The sequence below is a fragment of the Botrytis porri genome, assembly GCF_014898465.1.
Source record: "Botrytis porri strain MUCL 3234 chromosome Unknown BPOR_008, whole genome shotgun sequence".
Lineage (NCBI taxonomy): Eukaryota > Fungi > Ascomycota > Leotiomycetes > Helotiales > Sclerotiniaceae > Botrytis > Botrytis porri.
In genome coordinates this window covers 2,138,741-2,156,159 of record NW_024066082.1, presented here as the reverse complement: position 1 = coordinate 2,156,159, position 17,419 = coordinate 2,138,741, and the positions used below count along the sequence as shown (strand labels likewise).

At 43.4% G+C, this 17,419-nt stretch overlaps 6 protein-coding genes across 6 annotated transcripts; 2 read left to right on the top strand and 4 right to left on the bottom strand.

The window, feature by feature from the left end:
• Nucleotides 1–1,140: 1,140 nt before the first annotated feature.
• On the bottom strand, nt 1,141–4,734 carry EAF01_006741 (uncharacterized protein; the record flags this gene model as incomplete). The annotated part of the gene is made up of 3 exons (XM_038914995.1): nt 1,141–2,864; nt 2,917–2,991; nt 3,045–4,734. 3 exons carry the CDS (start codon nt 4,732–4,734, stop codon nt 1,141–1,143), a joined length of 3,489 nt encoding a protein of 1,162 aa, XP_038769950.1.
• A 1,297-nt stretch (nt 4,735–6,031) lies between these two features.
• EAF01_006740 (uncharacterized protein) lies at nt 6,032–6,958 on the top strand (the record flags this gene model as incomplete). The annotated part of the gene is made up of 1 exon (XM_038914994.1): nt 6,032–6,958. The coding sequence occupies one exon, from the start codon at nt 6,032–6,034 to the stop codon at nt 6,956–6,958; it is 927 nt and encodes a 308-aa protein (XP_038769949.1).
• A 640-nt stretch (nt 6,959–7,598) lies between these two features.
• On the bottom strand, nt 7,599–8,161 carry EAF01_006739 (uncharacterized protein; the record flags this gene model as incomplete). Its single annotated transcript, XM_038914993.1, has 3 exons — nt 7,599–7,697; nt 7,753–7,950; nt 8,015–8,161. The coding sequence occupies 3 exons, from the start codon at nt 8,159–8,161 to the stop codon at nt 7,599–7,601; spliced, it is 444 nt and encodes a 147-aa protein (XP_038769948.1).
• Nucleotides 8,162–8,951: 790 nt separating this feature from the next.
• On the bottom strand, nt 8,952–12,580 carry EAF01_006738 (uncharacterized protein; the record flags this gene model as incomplete). Its single annotated transcript, XM_038914992.1, has 2 exons — nt 8,952–10,019; nt 10,067–12,580. The coding sequence occupies 2 exons, from the start codon at nt 12,578–12,580 to the stop codon at nt 8,952–8,954; spliced, it is 3,582 nt and encodes a 1,193-aa protein (XP_038769947.1).
• Nucleotides 12,581–13,094: 514 nt separating this feature from the next.
• Nucleotides 13,095–14,455, bottom strand: EAF01_006737 (uncharacterized protein; the record flags this gene model as incomplete). Its single annotated transcript, XM_038914991.1, has 3 exons — nt 13,095–14,010; nt 14,071–14,321; nt 14,390–14,455. The coding sequence occupies 3 exons, from the start codon at nt 14,453–14,455 to the stop codon at nt 13,095–13,097; spliced, it is 1,233 nt and encodes a 410-aa protein (XP_038769946.1).
• A 1,593-nt stretch (nt 14,456–16,048) lies between these two features.
• On the top strand, nt 16,049–16,834 carry EAF01_006736 (uncharacterized protein; the record flags this gene model as incomplete). Its single annotated transcript, XM_038914990.1, has 1 exon — nt 16,049–16,834. One exon carries the CDS (start codon nt 16,049–16,051, stop codon nt 16,832–16,834), a length of 786 nt encoding a protein of 261 aa, XP_038769945.1.
• Between the last annotated feature and the right edge of the window lie 585 nt (nt 16,835–17,419).

Genomic DNA, 17,419 nt, shown 5'->3' with positions numbered 1-17,419 from the left:
CATCTATTCATTGCCTTAGTTCACCCATTGTTTGATAGGATATGTATGGATGGATGGAGTGTTCATATCGGTATTTGATGTAACTTTATTTAACTTTACTTATCGACACTCATATACGAAGACATAGATGTACATGTGAAGTGCATGTGAAGTAGATACGAAGTTCATATATATATATACATACATCGGTGCCGGATACGATGTAACTATTAGAACATATCGCCATTCCATTTCAGATCATTTATACTCACCGTCTATTGTATATCTATTTATTTATCTCCATACCTACCTACCTATCTACCTTCCTATACCGATACTAACATCGACACCGACAACCGATACAATCCCCAATCCCTAGTACATATTAGATACACCCATCTATCCATCCATCCAAACTCATACCTCAAACCTTCCCTCTTCCCAATTTCCCTCCCCCAATTTCCTCCCTTAAATCCCCATCCCCATCCCCATCCTTTCCTTTCCTTTCCTTTCCACAATAAAAAATCTACACCTCCTCCCAAACCCTTTTAAAAACCCCCCTCCCAAACTCCCTCACAATCCCCCCCAAAATTAAGATCAACGCAAAAGCCTCCATGAACCCAACTACCCAACCAAGCACCACTATAACCACTATAACTATTGTTTCAAACCCCTCTTAGAGTCTTAGTCCCGATCGGGTGGCGCGATAATACTCCGTAGATTGATTGGCATGCTTGTTTATAGTCAGGGGTAAAAAATAAAATAAAATAAAATAAAAGACAGTGTTCTTGTGGATTTAATCTGTAATAAAGCTTGTCTTTGTGTATCTACTGGTAGGTAAAGAATATATGTTAAGAGAATTACTGGCCTGAGGAAGGGATGAATTTCAGAAATTACAAAAAAAGAAAAATGTAGATTTTTAATGAATCAATCAATCATGTTATGCCTGCCCAATAAACTAACTGTATACACATATACACACACAAACCCCACTGTAATTGACTATCTTTACAACATACCATCTCAATCCCCGCTGGCATATCACAATGCTCAGTGTCAAAAAATTTCATCAATTCACCCCGTCCTAAGATCGCTTCATACCCACTCCTCCCTTACTCCCACAATCTAACCACCCACATCTACCCCCAAACCCCTCACAACTTAATTCCCCTCTCCCCAACCCACCCAACTCCTCGGCATTACCCTCCAAATCTTAACCTCACCACTTCTCAAATCATCCAACTTAAAGCTCTCCAACTTAATCTTCTTACTCTCTCTTCCTTGTTCCCATGCCCTTAACTTTTTCTTCGTACCATCCCATTCAGCGACTACACCCATATGATCGGGTTTACCAACTTCTGCTGTATATTTCGTATGCATTGATCCATGTTTACCTTGGAATCTGGTATTTCTCAGTGTAACAATATCACCCGCTCGGATCTCATCGAACTGTTGAGTCGATGCATTGGCCATGTTACTATAGACAAGAGCACCATATGCTCGAGTACCTACTGGCATAAGTACACCAGCTAATGGTTTTAGTAATTCAAGAATTAATCCTTGAGGTGTACCATCACCAACAATAGTATTTTGTCTAACAGTTACTGCTTCAATGAGACGCTTACCAAAACGTTCATGAGCTTCTTCCAATTGATCTTGGCGTAAACGAGCAGGTGGTCCTTCATGTTTTTGTTCAAGTTGACAATCAGAAGGATCCTTTGGATTGTATTGAGCTGCGATGATTGTTTGAGAGTAATCATGAAATAAGACAAAAAGTTCTCTCGTGACAACAGGTTGATTCGTACCAGAAATTGATGATGTATCTTCCGATTCGGTCAAAATGTCTTTTCGAGCCTGGAAAACAGGAGGAAGACTTTTCTTAATAGTCCACCATTGACTACCAATTCCCAAATCAATATCATTAGCCATAAAACCTGAATCCATAGCCATTCTGTTTAAATCCATAGATCTTCTTACACCACCAGTGACAGCCGCTCGATTAAGATCCAAAGATTGTTTTATTGAAGGCTTATTTGGAGGTGGAGCTGGAGCTCGACCTTGTTTAGGCGAAGCAAATGATCTTGGTGGAGAAGCTGAATATAAATCATCCTCAACAGGTTCCATCTTTGGTGTACCTGGAGCAATATGCACTGGAGCACTTGTTGTCGTTGGTGCATAATTGTAAGGATCATATTCATTCTGTTCAGGTTCCCATGGAGCTGGAGCTCTTCCAGGTGGTGGCGGTGGTGGAGCTGGTGGAGCAACGCTAGGAACCTCTGCTGATGAACGAGGTGGTGGTTGTGATGGCAATGGTGGAGGAACAGCTTTTGGAGCTGGAGCTGTAGGTGGAGGAAGTGGAGGAGCAAAAGTTGGAGAAGCAATTGGAGATCGAAGAGCCGTATCGTCAACACTTGCTTCTTTGGTGTGCTTCAAAGCATCTTTATGTGGTACCGCAGAAGCGATATCGGTATCATAATCACCTTCATAATCATCCTCTTTTTCATCATCCACAGGTGGAGGAGGGGGATTCAAGTGGGGAATAACATTTTGATCGCCTGTTGAAGATCTACTCAATGGAGCCCCGGGTGGAGGCGGTGGAGGGGCTCGAGTTTGAGCTGGAGTAGGAATACCAAGCGGGATAGGCGGCACTCTACTGGCACGTCTACCAGGCGTGTTTGGAGATTGCGGTGATTGTTCAGAACTAAAGTATGAAGCTCTCTTGCTAGCTGGTGATCTTGGGGAACCTGGTGCCTCGGAAGGTCGAGGAGGAGCTTGAGGAGGTTCAGCCAATGGCATATTTCGTGTTTGCTCAGCCATTTCATCATCAGACTCATAACCAGCGCCTGGTGACAGAATCTCTGCAGGAGGAGCTGGAACTGGTCGAGCTAATATTGTAAGTATATCAAAGTAATTGGATTTCACTGATAGATGACTTACAATCAATTGGAATAGGAGGAGGAGCTGGTCGTCCGCTCGGAAGCGGGGGTGGTGCGCCACTACCATGAGTTGGAACTACAAAAACAGTTAGTCTTTGAATAATCACGCTATGAGATCGAAATATTCACCCGGTGGAGGTGCCGATTCTTCTTCCTTCTCAGGTACTAAATCCTCAACATCCGGTACTACATCAGCAGGACGCGCAGATGAGACTGGTCGCTTCTCTTCCTCAGTCTCTTCCTGTTTCTCGACTTCATCCGGACTTCGAACTCGAGACATAGCAGGAAGAGGAATCATCGGTACAGGTGGCGCACTAGCAATTGGAGAAACTATTGCGTCTGATCCAGCAGTGCTTCCGCGTTTTGGAAGTGGCAATGATGGTTTCTTCTTCTTTGGCGGAAGAGGAGCTGCCATTGGCATTCCACCACCAAACATTCCATGCATACCCATCCCACCACTCATTTTTGCCATTCGAGCACGCAATTCTTCTTTGCGTCTTACTTCGGGGTCAATATCGTCTCCCTCTTCTTCTTCTTCCTCTTCCTCTTCTGCTTCAACAGGCGAAGGTTCTTCAACGGCGCCTTCTTCCTCGCCAACATCTGGTTCCACGGCTGGCGCTACTGGCGCACGACCAGGAGGTTGAGATGGTTTGACTTTAGGTTTGTCGTCGCTATCATCCTTTCCGGTATCTTCCAATTCTTCCGCAGTTTCAGCTGCTCCTGACATATCCGCTTCATTTCCATCCTCAATCGATGGAATAGGTACCCGAGCAGACTTCGTTCTTCGTAGCACACCTTCTTCTTCCCTAACAGAATCCATTGACATCTTTCCAGGCCTATCCCCAGTATCCGGTCGTTCTAAGCTAGCAGTCTCGCCGCCCTCTTCTGCGACTTCGTGAGACTCTGTTCTCTTCTTGGGTGGGCGCTTAGGTTTCTCTTTCTTCTGCGCGGCATCCGCATGTCTAGAAGCTTGTTCCATTTGTTGTTTTTGCAAAAGAGCGATACGTTCCTTGAGACTCGTTGGCTTAGGTTGTTCCTCTTCATCATTATTATTTGGAGATGTGGGCGCCAATCCTGCTCGTTCAGCTTGCTCTTGATTCTCATTCTCCTTTGCTGCAATCTCGGGATCTTCCTCACGTCTGTATATCTTTTGTGGCGGGGGTTCGCGCGGTGTAGGAATATAAGCATCCTTTCTTGGAGGTGGGGCAACAAATGGCTTTTTGATGAAATTATTCGAGCCTCCAGAACTGAAACCTGCGGGCTTGAATGGCGCTGGCGGAGGTGCAGCCTTGTTGAATGCTGCAATACGATCTCTAAATGACCCACCGCTTGGTTTTTCACTAACAGGAGAAGTTGGCTTTTGACTTGGAGGCGGTTTTGTAGCTGCTGGTGCTGGAGGTGGAGATGCAGGTTTTGGTGCTTTAGCCTGTGGAGCTGGTTGAGGAGGAGGAGGAGGTTGTCTTTCTTGTACCACAGGAGCTTCAGGAGCCTCTTCAGGCTGTGTTTCGATTTCCGGCTGAGGTTCTGGTTCTCTTACTGGCTCGGAAGCGACCACAGGAGAAGCTGGTTCGGGTTCCTTCTTTGGTCGATTGACACGCATAGGTCTTGGAGGTGCGGTAGGCTCATACTTTTCCACAAAATTGCGTGGAAAAATACCTTCTTGTTTGACTCCTGAAGCATCAACATATTCTCCCGCATACCAATCCGCATCTTCTTCCTCCGTCACCGTAATGATTTGTCCATTCGGAAAGTGAAGATCATCATCATGCGGTGAAGTATATTCAAAGATAGCCTTCACTTTGAACGGTGGAATGGGCATATTGAAGGTAAAGGCAGATGTTGTGGTTCAGAGTTATTGTTGATGCTGTAACTCGGTCCCAACTAGTTACCAACCACCGAAGTCCGGTTTTGTGACGGATGATGTTCGTAACAATCTAGCGGTGGATTCGAAGGAATGAAACTTTGAATGGTGGAAACACAATTGCACAAGATTTCTTTTGTAAGATGTACGGTGATTGAAAGCGTGTAGTCAGTTGGAGAGAGGAAAATGTCGGGAATCTGTTGAAAAGAGGCGGGGCGGTGTTTGTATCTAAACTCTGCTACTAGTCTACGTCAGCGCATGAATGAAACGAAGTCATAGACGGGATATATCTTGAAAGTTGTCAATATGTGTAACATTGCTAACTTACCCAGAGCGTTAAGATTTAAGATTCCTTTATTATTCCTTTAAAGAAACTAAATATTAAGGATTGATTACTGAGGTAAACCAGTATGTATGTATGTATGTGTGTATGTATGTAGGTATCATTGACTAGTAATTTATTGGAGGAGAGAGACCTTATAATGGTGGAAGGCTTGTATGTAGCGTAAGGTGGGCGGGCATACATATGCTAGGTACGTACCTGGCCTGGGGATGCGAATTGATTTGTGGTGCTTTGCGGACTTCCCTTTAACTCTGGGGCTTTCTACCTATAAGACCATCTGTAGTTGTAGTTGCATGATCTGGTGGGCAAAGGAAAGCTTCCAAGGTTGCGAGTGATTCCAAGGTTATTCAAAGATTTGCTGAGGAGCACTTTGATGAATGTGGATGTGGCACTTTGAGGCACAGGTCAAGAGTGGCTGAACCTAAACGATGTATGTATGTATTCATTCATGTAAGAAACGTACAACTGATCAATCAACAGTAGTATCCAGGTATAATATAATTACATTGGTCAAAAAATCAATCATCAATTCCCCCTCCAATCAATCAATCATTCCATTCCATCTCTTTCCTCAACTGCAGGTGAGCTCAGGTACTGGAAACCAATGCCATGCCATACACAGCTATCTATATTTTAGGCTGTCGGCTGTAGGTGATTACTCTTCAACGGAACAAATGGAATTGAATCCCATTCTTTGATCGATCCACGGATTAAGAAAACCAACCATCAATTCTTATCAATCCAATCCAATCAACTCGACTCGGCTCAAACAAAATCAGATCTGTTCCAATCTATATATCAAATACCTACCTACCTACCTACCTACCTACCTTCCTACCTACGCATAACTCAGGAAGAAGATCACAAAAACGGAAACGAAAATAAAAAATAAAATAAACCCCAAACACAAACATGTCCACCCTCCAAAAACCCAAATCAATATTAAAAAAAACCCCATCTTCCTCCTCCTACCCCTCCACCACCACCACCACCACCAACCCCTCACCCACCAAAGCCGAGCGCGACCGCGAAGTCGCCCTCTACCACGCGCGCCTCATCCAAGAACGCAAAGAAATCGAGCTCGAGATCCTCTCGTCCACCGAATCCCTGATCGATTTCCCGCTCGCCTCTGCACCGCACGATGCCTCGAACCCCTCCGCATCCGACGCTCGCGCTTTCAAAGAGATGCTTCGACCCTTCCAACCCAGCGACTACGATGCCCTAATCCTCGAACGCAATCTCGATAGTCGGTGCGGGTATACCCTGTGTGCCAATCCGCGGCCGCGAGATAATAAAGGTGGCCAGTGGAGATTACTGGGCATGTCGGGGAAGGCAAAGGATTTCAGGATTGCGAAGAAGGAAGATGCGGAGAAATGGTGCTCGGATACGTGTGCTAGGAGAGCGTTATATGTCCGCGTTCAATTGAGTGAATGTCCAGCGTGGGAGAGGAGTGGCGACAGTTCTGCTACGAAGATAGACTTACTGGATGAACCTAAGACAGAGGAAGATTTGGTCATGGACGGAATCGAGAATTTAGACTTGAACAAGCAGGAAGCTCAAGACAAGCAGAAGAAATTTGGAAACCTGGCATTGGAGAGGGGAGAGACTGGCCAAGGTTCATCAAAACATGTCTCGAATTTTTCAATAGTTGAAAAGGAAGTCAAACAGAGTGATGTCAAGCCACCGACATTCGACTCGAATGAACTTGCTGATAGGATGGATACATTACATTTAGATCTGGAAGGTCATACATCTACATTTAATCATGGCACCAATTATGGAGATTTATTTGGGGAAGAGGATGACGATACAGAAATGGATACAGACTGGAAAATATGATTGCATTACTTGGAGTTCTGGAGTTCATGGCAGGAAGGAGTAAAACTATGATACCCCGCGTCTGTCACATTCAATGACATGGATTAACCAATGAATCCATTCTTACTGGTGCACCTCGAATTCCAACCTCGAATTCCAACCGCAAATCGATTTTCCTGGGACTAAAATCATACAATATTATCGTTCACGCACAACTTACCGCCACATAGGAACGATGGCTATATAAAATCCTCAACGCATTCTGTATATACATCTTGGGGCCGGGTGAACTAGACTTGAACGAAAAGATCGAAATATTATGATCACAGAAGGTTCCATGTAGAGTTTCTGAGAAGTGTACTTCGAGAAGAAGTCCCGTGTAGAGACCGTAGCTCTTGCTGTTAATATGTCGGCCGTATGCATCAAGCTCACAGCATACATCATTAGATCATCAAATTCACGAAAATCGAAAGGGTTTCCCGAAGGATGGCAATCAAGCCTCATCTCTCATAAAGAGAGAATCACGGGCGACACCTGGTTTTGGGAGGAATTCTCTCACATTGATCTGTATACACTTCCTGTCCGTCCTTTATACGCCAGTAGCCATCAGATCCATGTGCTTCCCAATAAAATCCCCCATACCCTTTGTAAATCCATAAATTTATTCTCTGCGGGCAGGTCTGTCGCCGAATCGTCTTGGTCCACGCTCGGTGGTTTGTGCTTGGGTGACTGGGGTGACGTTGCATGGGATAGAATCGAACTGTAACAAAAGTGTCAGATGTGAAAATCAATATCGAATTGCGCAAAATACATACACCAAGGGACTTGAGGAGATCCTTTGTCTCGACATCGACCTCGAGTTGTCCGCTCTCAGTGCTGGAAACATCGAGAGCAGAAACCTCTGGAACGTATTGATCCTTACGTTCTCTCTCCTCTTCTTGGAGCTTGAAGGAGATACCACGGACTGGTCCACGTTGAATACGCTTCATCAAATGGGTGGTGTAACCGGCAATCTATTGCACCAATTATTAGATATCTATCATTTTCCAATCCATCCAATTGCAGGTTTAAATTTACCTTGTTGCGGAGTCTCTTGGAAGCAATGATGGCAATCTCATCACAGATTCTCTTGTTGGTCTCGAAATCGAGAGTCAACTTGGGGTAGTATCTCTCGATAATGACCTTGGCGGACTTCTTAACAGTCTTAGTACGAACACGACCCATGATTACGGTATTGAGGGGGTTGTATGTGGTGGTTGTCGAAAGTTTTTGCGGTTGTCGATTGAGAGGTATAAAATCTTCAAAATTCTTTTGTGTGCGAAAAGTTGTCGATGTCTCGCTAGCTGGTACGCTAGTGTCATTTTTGACTTCACGTGACTACCACCTCCACAGCCTGTTCGTACGAGGAAACCCCAAATTAATCGAATCAAAAATCAACCATAGATTCAATGTATGAATACAGAAAGAGTAAAATAGTCAATAGCTTTTAGCCATCTGGATATGGTTCAAAAATTCTGAATTATGTTATATTCGAGGAAAGTAATCTAATCATTGAAAGGTTTGTAGTGGTAATCAGTTCTACCTATTCTTTCTCTTACAAATAGGCAATCTGGGCGCGACAAGATCAAGTTCATGGAGTTATCTAATTTACAAAAAACATCTGACATATGATGATATGGCTACCGAGTACTTTGCACAAATACACTGCTCTTAGCTAGTTCAATCTCCAGTAATGAATGTATCAAGCAAATTCTTCCCACATGAAAATAGAATTCATATGTAACACAAACCATAAAACATTGGTAATTATAATTAATTGCTCTCTACAAGAAAGTCTCTATAGTCGTACAAATATCCAGACCTTCCCTCCCCGGTTTCCCCCAAGCACTTCCTTCTAAAGGGTATCATGAATAAAGAAAAGCCGGAAGCTTATTACCAACATGGGAATGAATGTACGATTACCAAGGTCGATTAAGTTCACTATGTATACAAATGAAAATTTCCTAAGAATGATCTATTGATCCCGTGGTGTGACAGGAATATCCCAGATCGAGGAAGCTAATTGTGTAGATTCAGATGGGGATGAATCTTGGTCGACGTGCGAGTTTGAAGGTTTGTTTTGATTGTCAACGTCGGAATTCGGAGCAAAAGGTATGGCGGAGGTGGATGTAAATACTGGAAGGTCATATTTTCTCTCCGCAGCTGGTGTGTTTGTATTCGGTGGCAACCATCGAAGTGGTTCTTGTTGTGCTATCGTGCTTGGAATCGGGCCTTGAGGTTTAACGGGCACAAAGTTGTCCGCGCTGTCATTTGATGAATGATCCGAAACATTTCCGAATTCATTTCGTTCCATGGGAGGACCCATAGGTGAGCTAGCCGGTAAGTGAGCTTGTTCAGGCTCATCCAATTGAACAGAATCATGTGGAGGAACAAATAACTGAGGGGTTGAAGGTCCAGGTGAGACACTCATTATTGGTGTGGAAGTTGCAGATTGATTATAGGTCGTGTCAGAATTGGCCGTTCTAGGTGGTGTTTGGTTTGACATATCTGAGGATGGTTTCCCATCTTCCTGACTCGATTCAATCTTTACCCTATGCTTTTCTTCTTCCTTGGCTTCTTTCTGTGCTTTAGTCAGAAGACTAATCTTAATTTTCTTCATACCAGAAGTTAGACTATCAACGTCAGAGGACTGGTTACTATTTTCCGCAGTTGGAACAGCCTCAGTGGTATTCTTCGTATTACTATCAGAACCAGTCACTGCAGGAGACTTCTTGCGGGGTCGACCTGGACCTGGCTTTGAAGCATCAGTTCGAGGTTTGGCAAGTGCTCTTGTCTTCTTTACAACGACAGGTGGTGGAGGAGGTCCACGAGAACTCATAGCAGATCCTGGTCGTACACTCATAGAACTACCAGGTCTATGAGGATGTGATGGTGCTTTATTAGCAGCAGGTACCGGTCGAGAAGGAGGAGGCATTGCCGCAGTAGTGGATATAGATGCGGCACTAAGTCTCCGAGTATACTTTTGCGTTGACTGACTAGAATTCGTATCGGATGCTTGACTTGTGCTTGGAGCGGGGGGGGCCTATTAATTGTTAGTTTGTAACTATACGACATGACGTAACTACATACTTTGTGTACAGGTGAAGCGGCAGTACTGGGGACGGTTCTTCGACGGTTTGATTTTGCAGCAGGCTTTCTGCCCTCATCCTTCTCGATACTATCAAGCAATTTTGGTGGAGGTTTTCTTGTTCGTAAAGACATTCTGGCATTAACAGGTTCCGGATTAACAGGTTGTTGGGCGCCTTCGGGGTTTGCTAATGATTGACGTTCCTTTCTTGCTTTTGTAGCTTCGGCAGCAAGATCTTCCCATTGGCAGCTCTTTGTCTGTCTATCGGTTGGAATAAGCAATTTACTCAATTCATGAGCTGCAACTGTCCAATGAACATCGGGTGGTGGAGGAGTAGGTGGCCTAGGAGGTGAAGACCTCGGAACTGGCACTCCATTTCTCATACCCATCGTTGACACACTACGTTGCGCTGTAGGAGTATTGACGACTTTAGCAATGAAGGATTGTGTAGGAGATGCAAAATTTCCTTGAGGTCCTGCAGGTCTTTGAATCTTCGGCTCCTCGGGGACGGGTGCACTATTCATAGCAGCATCAAGTTGTTCCAGTCGACCTTGAGACCACCACAACGGATCATATGGCATGAAACCAAAAGGAGATGGTGGTCCAGGGCTCAATGGATCTACACCAAGTCTCTGTCCCATTTCAAAGTTTAGACCTGTGAATGCCTTTTCGGTGTGAGCTACAGGATCACTTCCTGACAAACCACTGAGATGACTCAAAACCCCGGTACACAAAGCACGATCACTGTAACCACCCTCAAGAACACTAATGATCCTTCCATCTACCCCTGTACCTTCCTCAGCTGCAAGTTTCACAACATCTCGGGTTAGACGAGCATAAAATTCGGTTGGAACGTTGACTTTATGACGTTGCATACCCGAACTTTCCCACTCACTGGCGTCGAAACCAGCCGACAGGAAGATGGCAGCTTTTGGCTTTGGTCCATTAGGTGATGCTTGAAGCCGCTCATATTGTGTGCGTAAAAAGTTTCGTGTCTTCTCGAGTAGTACTGAATACTTTGATTCATATAGTTCCCAGAATCCTTCTTCACTTTTCCACGGTTGTAAGTGAACATTCCAAATATTTTGTCCATGTGCATTTTCAATACACAGACTAGCATTCTTGACTTTCTCCTCGTCACCCATCTCACATGGATATGAATTGATATCATGAAGACTAAAATATCCAATCGAAGTCTTCTTCCACGGTAACGCATTCTTAGCCAAGCCATTGGCACGAGAGTTATGTTCCCAAGCAATTGCTTGAGATCCATCTCCATGATGAAGATCAAAATCGATAATAGCCGCATGAGTTAAACCGTGAGTGAGCGAAGCGTGTGAAATACCAACATGAACATTATTTAACCAACAGAATCCAGAAGGATAACTAGCTGAACAATGATGTCCAGGAGGTCTTATCGCGATAAAAGTTCGGCGTGGTCCTAATCCGGTAGAAGAGCCTTCAAAAACAGCATCAACACCCTCACATACGGCACCCAGCGCACCCTCCATAGCGTCCAAAGACTCCGAACACAGATAGAGATCACCCTCGTGAAACTTTGAAGGGGCTGCGTCATGGGGACCTCGATTCATCTCAGGTCTAGCCAATTCTTTTCCATTCATAGCGAGCTTGGCTTCTGCGTTATCACACATAATCTTCAACTCCTCCATCCACTTTACTCCATGTACATTTGTGATCGCTTGCGAGGATAAAGACATTCGACGAGTGGTTTTGCGTATGCGAAAGGGCGTACTAGGTACCGCAGAAGCTTCCATACCAGGGCGAAGAGGATATTGACCTTCAGAGTGTCTCTCGCCCAGTCGCACATATGCTACAGACACTCCAAGTATGCTAGCATGAATTCTTTCGGGTCTTTCGACAATTGTACTCAAACCAGTTCGTGAAGTTTTGGGTCGGGAAAAGCGATGTCCATAAACGGAGTCGTGAAGTATAACAATTGTCTCGGCAGATCGTGAACCATCATTCGAATCTTGTAAATCCAATTCCGACTTGAAATGTGAACTTGCGATGGATGCTGCAGTATGCCTTGGTGAAGGCTCACGCATGTCTTCCTCCCTTTGAGAAAGGAGTGATTTACCACCCATGACAGATGGTGACCTGTGTGCAAACTGTGTGGATGATCTTCTGTTTATCGAATTTTTGTTTGGAGTTAAACCTCCACCGTTAAGCGAATTCAAAGACGGTTTCCGGGAGAGATGTGAAGTAGATGAGCGACGTTGGTCGAAACTCGCAGTGCTGGAACTTCGGCATAAGGGGCTCGGAAGAACGGGGCTTCTACCACTTGGTGATGGATAGAGATTTGAATGGCCACCATATGATATAGCTCTTGTAGAAGAAGTATGAGGTGAAATTGGAAGACCAGTTCTCGAAGCGTTATTGATTGAAAGGCGTCTCAGTGAATTTGATATTGGAGTATCGTTACTACTTGTCGAGGAGGGCAACTGGACGGGCGAAGGGCTGGCATTTCTGCCACCGTTTGGCGATGAGTATGCCATTGAAAATGGGTGAATGAGTGAAATTGTGTAGAGCCGAAAGTTCGACCTTCACTTGATTTCTCGACCCTTCACTTAAATTCAATCTCCTTGTCGCGAAGTTTCCAGATAGAGAAGCTATGACGATGACGAAGGAATATGCGACAGAGAATCCCTAATAAATCGCGTATTGGCGCAGATCGCGAACCCCTGCCGATTAACGGTTCAGCCTCGGTGTCGTTATTTAATGAGAAGCCAAGAGAAGAGTAATGAAATGAAAAAAAAGGTTCAATATGGATAGAGATGTATTAGAAGTCGTCTGAATGAAATCATAAAATCTTGAATCTCAATCTCTTATGCTCGTAGAAACGCCGTTGTTTCAAGTTATATCTCTAGTTACTTAGGGAGGGGTAGGTTTTGTTTCTTTTTTTTTTTGTCAGACTGTCATTGCATGCAGTGCCCAACAATTCTGTTCATAATATTTTACTATTGGTACCTATCTATTTATTCATCTCTGAATTAATCCTAAAATCTTCTCTCATGACTCCATTAGATCAACACCAACTGTTCTTAGTGCTTCTACTGCCCAATCTGGATATTTAGACTTCTCACCACCATGAAGATCTGCAAAGAACTTCTTGATGAAAGCGGGATATCTGTCTTCCATAATAGCTTTCCTAGCATTTCTCATCAACTCCAGTTGATACCAAACATTGTGCATGGTGAGCAAATGCGCACCAACAGTCTCTTTAGCAGCTAAGTGGTGAACATATGCTCTGGTAATACCTAGACCGCCATCTCCTGTTCTGCAGCATATGCATCCACATCCTGCTTCCACTGGTCCAAAATCGTTCGCGTAAGATGCGTGTCGTAAATTGAGAACTCCATGTTTGGTGATTGCGTTTCCAAATCGTGCTGTGCGAGTAGGCCATACACAATCGAACATGTCTGCGCCTAATGCTACACTGACTACCAAATCTTCAGGATATCCAATCCCCATCACATATCTGGGCTTATTTTCTGGCAAGAGACTTGTACATGTATTTACTACACGACAGTAATCCGACTTGGCTTCACCACCACTTAAGCCACCTATTGCAATACCTGGTGTCCCTCTTGCTACCATCTCTTCACAACATTTTTTCCTCAACTCCAAATCCAATCCTCCTTGTATAATGCAGAATAGATTCTGGGTGGTCGGATTCGCATGTGCGGTAATGCATCGATCGAGCCATCTCACACTTCTTTCCATGGCTACTTTCATTCTTTCGGCATCGGGAGAGGTAGTGACCAAGACATCATCGAGTTGCATGATAATGTCGCTTCCGATGGAATTTTGAAGAGACATTGAATGCTCAGGCGTAAGTAACATGGGAGATCCATCATGCGGACTCAAAAATCGTACACCTTCCTCTGTGATATTGGCCAATTTGAGGAGACTGACCATTTGAAAACTATCGACATTATGTTAGTTTTCAAACGGGGTGTGTAGGTTGATGCGTGGACAGAATTACCCTCCACTATCTGTTAATATATTGTGGCTCCATCCTTGTAACTTATGCGCTCCCCCAACTTTGTCTAAAACTTCCTGGCCTGGTTTCAAGCCTAGGTGATAGGTGTTGTTCAAGCATAAACGACAACCTGTCTCCTCAAGTTGTTGCGGAGTCAACCCTTTTAATGATGCTTGTGTGGCGACTGGCATGAACATGGGTAATTGGACTGGGCCATGAGGTAAAGTCAAATTGGCGGCTCTTGCTTTTGTTGTCTAGCATATTGGTAGGCAATTAGAGAGCGGTGATGAAGCGAAAGAAAAGTAATGGATAGGTAGCTTACAGAGCAACGAGCCAATAACTCGAAAGTTAACGCCGAGGGCATAGGAGCTTTTGAAGCCGCCATCATCTCTGGATTTATGTTTTTTTTGTTTTTTTGTTTTTTTTTGTTTTTTTCTTTCTTTCTTTCTTTCTTTCTTTCTTTCTTTCCTTCTCTCTTTCTTTCCTTCTCTCTTTCTTTCCTTCTCTCTTTCTTTCCTTCTCTCTTTCTTTCCTTCTCTCTTTCTTTCCTTCTTTCCTTCTCTCTTTCTTTCCTTCTCTCTTTCTTTCCTTCTTTCTTTCTCTCTTTCTTTCTTTCTTTCTTTCCTTCTCTCTTTCTTTTTGTGATAATTTTTGTTTAAATTCGTTAATCTTCTAAAATGTCTCGGAATATTTCTTGAAGGAGTTACAAGTATTATTAGAGTGGAATTGGTGGTGGCCCTGGTGGGGGGTTATTGATCAGAGCCTTGGTCTATGCTCGACACGAGGCTTAAGGCTAAGGTCATACCCGGTATGCGGGAGTTGTACAGAGCAGACGCTAGAAGGTATTATAAACTGGGGTCCCGGACTTTTTTTCCCTAAGGTAATTAGGTAATTATGCTTCCTGCTTAGGTAAGCGAGCAAAGGAAAGTGGATGAATGGGCGGACTTTACTTCATACATTCATCAATATATACCAGGACTTTCTTCTTATACCTATATTCCTATACGTTATATCTGATAAAATAAATTACCCATCTATTATCATATCATGCCTCCTCCTACTTTGTACATAAATCATGTCGTAAATATCACCCCATTTTGGTTGATCATCAAAGGGTTTTCCCTGTTAGTCATAACATCAACCAATCCTCTCTTGGTAAGATAAATCCATCCCCACCAAAACATCAGACCACTTTCTTCTGCCCAACAAGGATTTCACCACCCAAACCACACCCAAACCACACCAAACCACACAACAGGAACGTCACTGACCTTCCTCATATACACCGGTCCCTCAACCCTTACTGAATATAGATAGATGATTATGCGCTTAAATTGAGTGAAGCGTGGTGGTTGATCTCATACCTTGATCGAGTGATTTGTATCAAGAAATCTCTATCATTTTCGTCTTGGCGACTACTTCGTAGATACGATGGATGGATGTGTGCTAGGATGGAAGTTGGACTCTTTCAAACTCGGCCATCGTTGATCAATCAAGTGAAGTCTAGATTAATCAGCTCACAATATCCATCTTTCATTTGGTTGATCGGCTTCCTGTCCTAAGTGAGGCTTTCCCATACCCTTCCTTAGCTTTTACATCTTTTCCTTCCTTAACCTTCCGACGTCTCTTCTTGCATGTGTCAATTCAAGAAGTGTTCTCTAGGAGCTTGTATATGATTCATTCAGTCGACTTTGATTCCATCTCTCTTGTACTTTACTTTACTATACTTTACTCTACTTTACTTTACTTTACTCTATTATACTATATTGTACTCTACTTTACTCTACTTTACTCTACTTCACTTCACTTCTAATACAACACACACAAAAGTGCAAGTCTTAAAGGCTAGATGATAACTCTCCCTTGAGCGCTCAAGATTGACCGACCGTATAATCATCTAATAGTGACAGGCTCTTCTTTCCATACAATACCTTCACATTCAGCCGTTTCACACGATTTCTATTACTTGTTCTTTGCCAATATGTTTACTTCTTACATCAAAAACAATCCATCAATGGATCCTCAAGTTCTACGAATGATTTACAGACCACAATCTACCATGATTTCACCGTCTCAAGAGCCACTCCACGATTTCCATCTCTTCCCGAAACTCTTACCTGAACTTCGAATTCTCGTCTGGCGCTATGCCTGCACAAGTCGTACCGTCGAAGTTCGATATGATCCTACCATCGATCGATGTCGTTCGAGAACTCCACCGCCTGCAATCCTCCAAGCTAATCACGAATCACGAACCGAAGCTTTACGTGTATATACACTTTCTTTCGGAACAAAGACTTCCAAACCAAGAATATATTTCAATCCTTACATCGATGTTCTTTATCTTCCTCGGCATCGTGCAATGGGATATGATGAAACCCTTCGCGACTTTCGTACCTTTTTACATACACCAGAACTTCTCGATGATGTCAAAGCAATTGGAATCGATCATGTGGATGTAGAAATCAAGAGACCGTGGGAATCATACAATAAAGCGACATTAATGCGATCTTTTCCGAATCTCGACTTGGTTAAACTGATCATTAGAGAGGAGAGAAGGGAATGCGGAAGATTGGACGAGGACTTCGAATTTGTAGAACCGAGAATGGAACCAGAGGATATATTAAGAATATGGGTGGATTTCAAACAAAGTTTCGTAAGGGAAGAGAGAACTTTGAAGGAAATCGCTATGGGTCTTGAGAAGGAATACATGGGGTGGGCCTTACCAACTGTGAGGGTACAAACGAAGGTTAAAAAGGGAATTGTATAAAAGGGTCAAGGCATGGAGTAATTGGGTATTAGCTGGTGTATTTTATATGGTATACCCAAAGCGATGGCGCATACTTATAATGGGAATAGAATGGATTTTTGGGCGCAAGCAATGTTCCTTTAATGATGTTTTTTGTTATTCGCTTTCCTTTTGCCCTTATGCTCTTGGCGCGAATATGGAACGCACATGAATGGGAAACATAGCTGGCACTTTCAACGATGGAATGGAGGAAAATCTTCTGGGGGCAGATTTACGTCAATTGTGGGTGAATAATATTCAAACTCTTTAGATACAACTCAATATATATATCAAGAAAACTCAAGCAGTATCCAGGTCTCAACCCCATCTACAGAATATATATATATATATATATATATGTTCAGAGAGAGAGAAAAAAAATCAGCCTCGCGCGATGTAACGAATGAGATTATATGAGATGTGGGCAGGATATCTTTCTTACCGACATGTACATCATACATAATATCTACAACAGGTAGTGACTGACTAGTAAAGCTTACATCTCCACCAAGTGATATAAAGCTTAGCAGTTATATATCTATTCATATTTCATATGATCGAATTCTG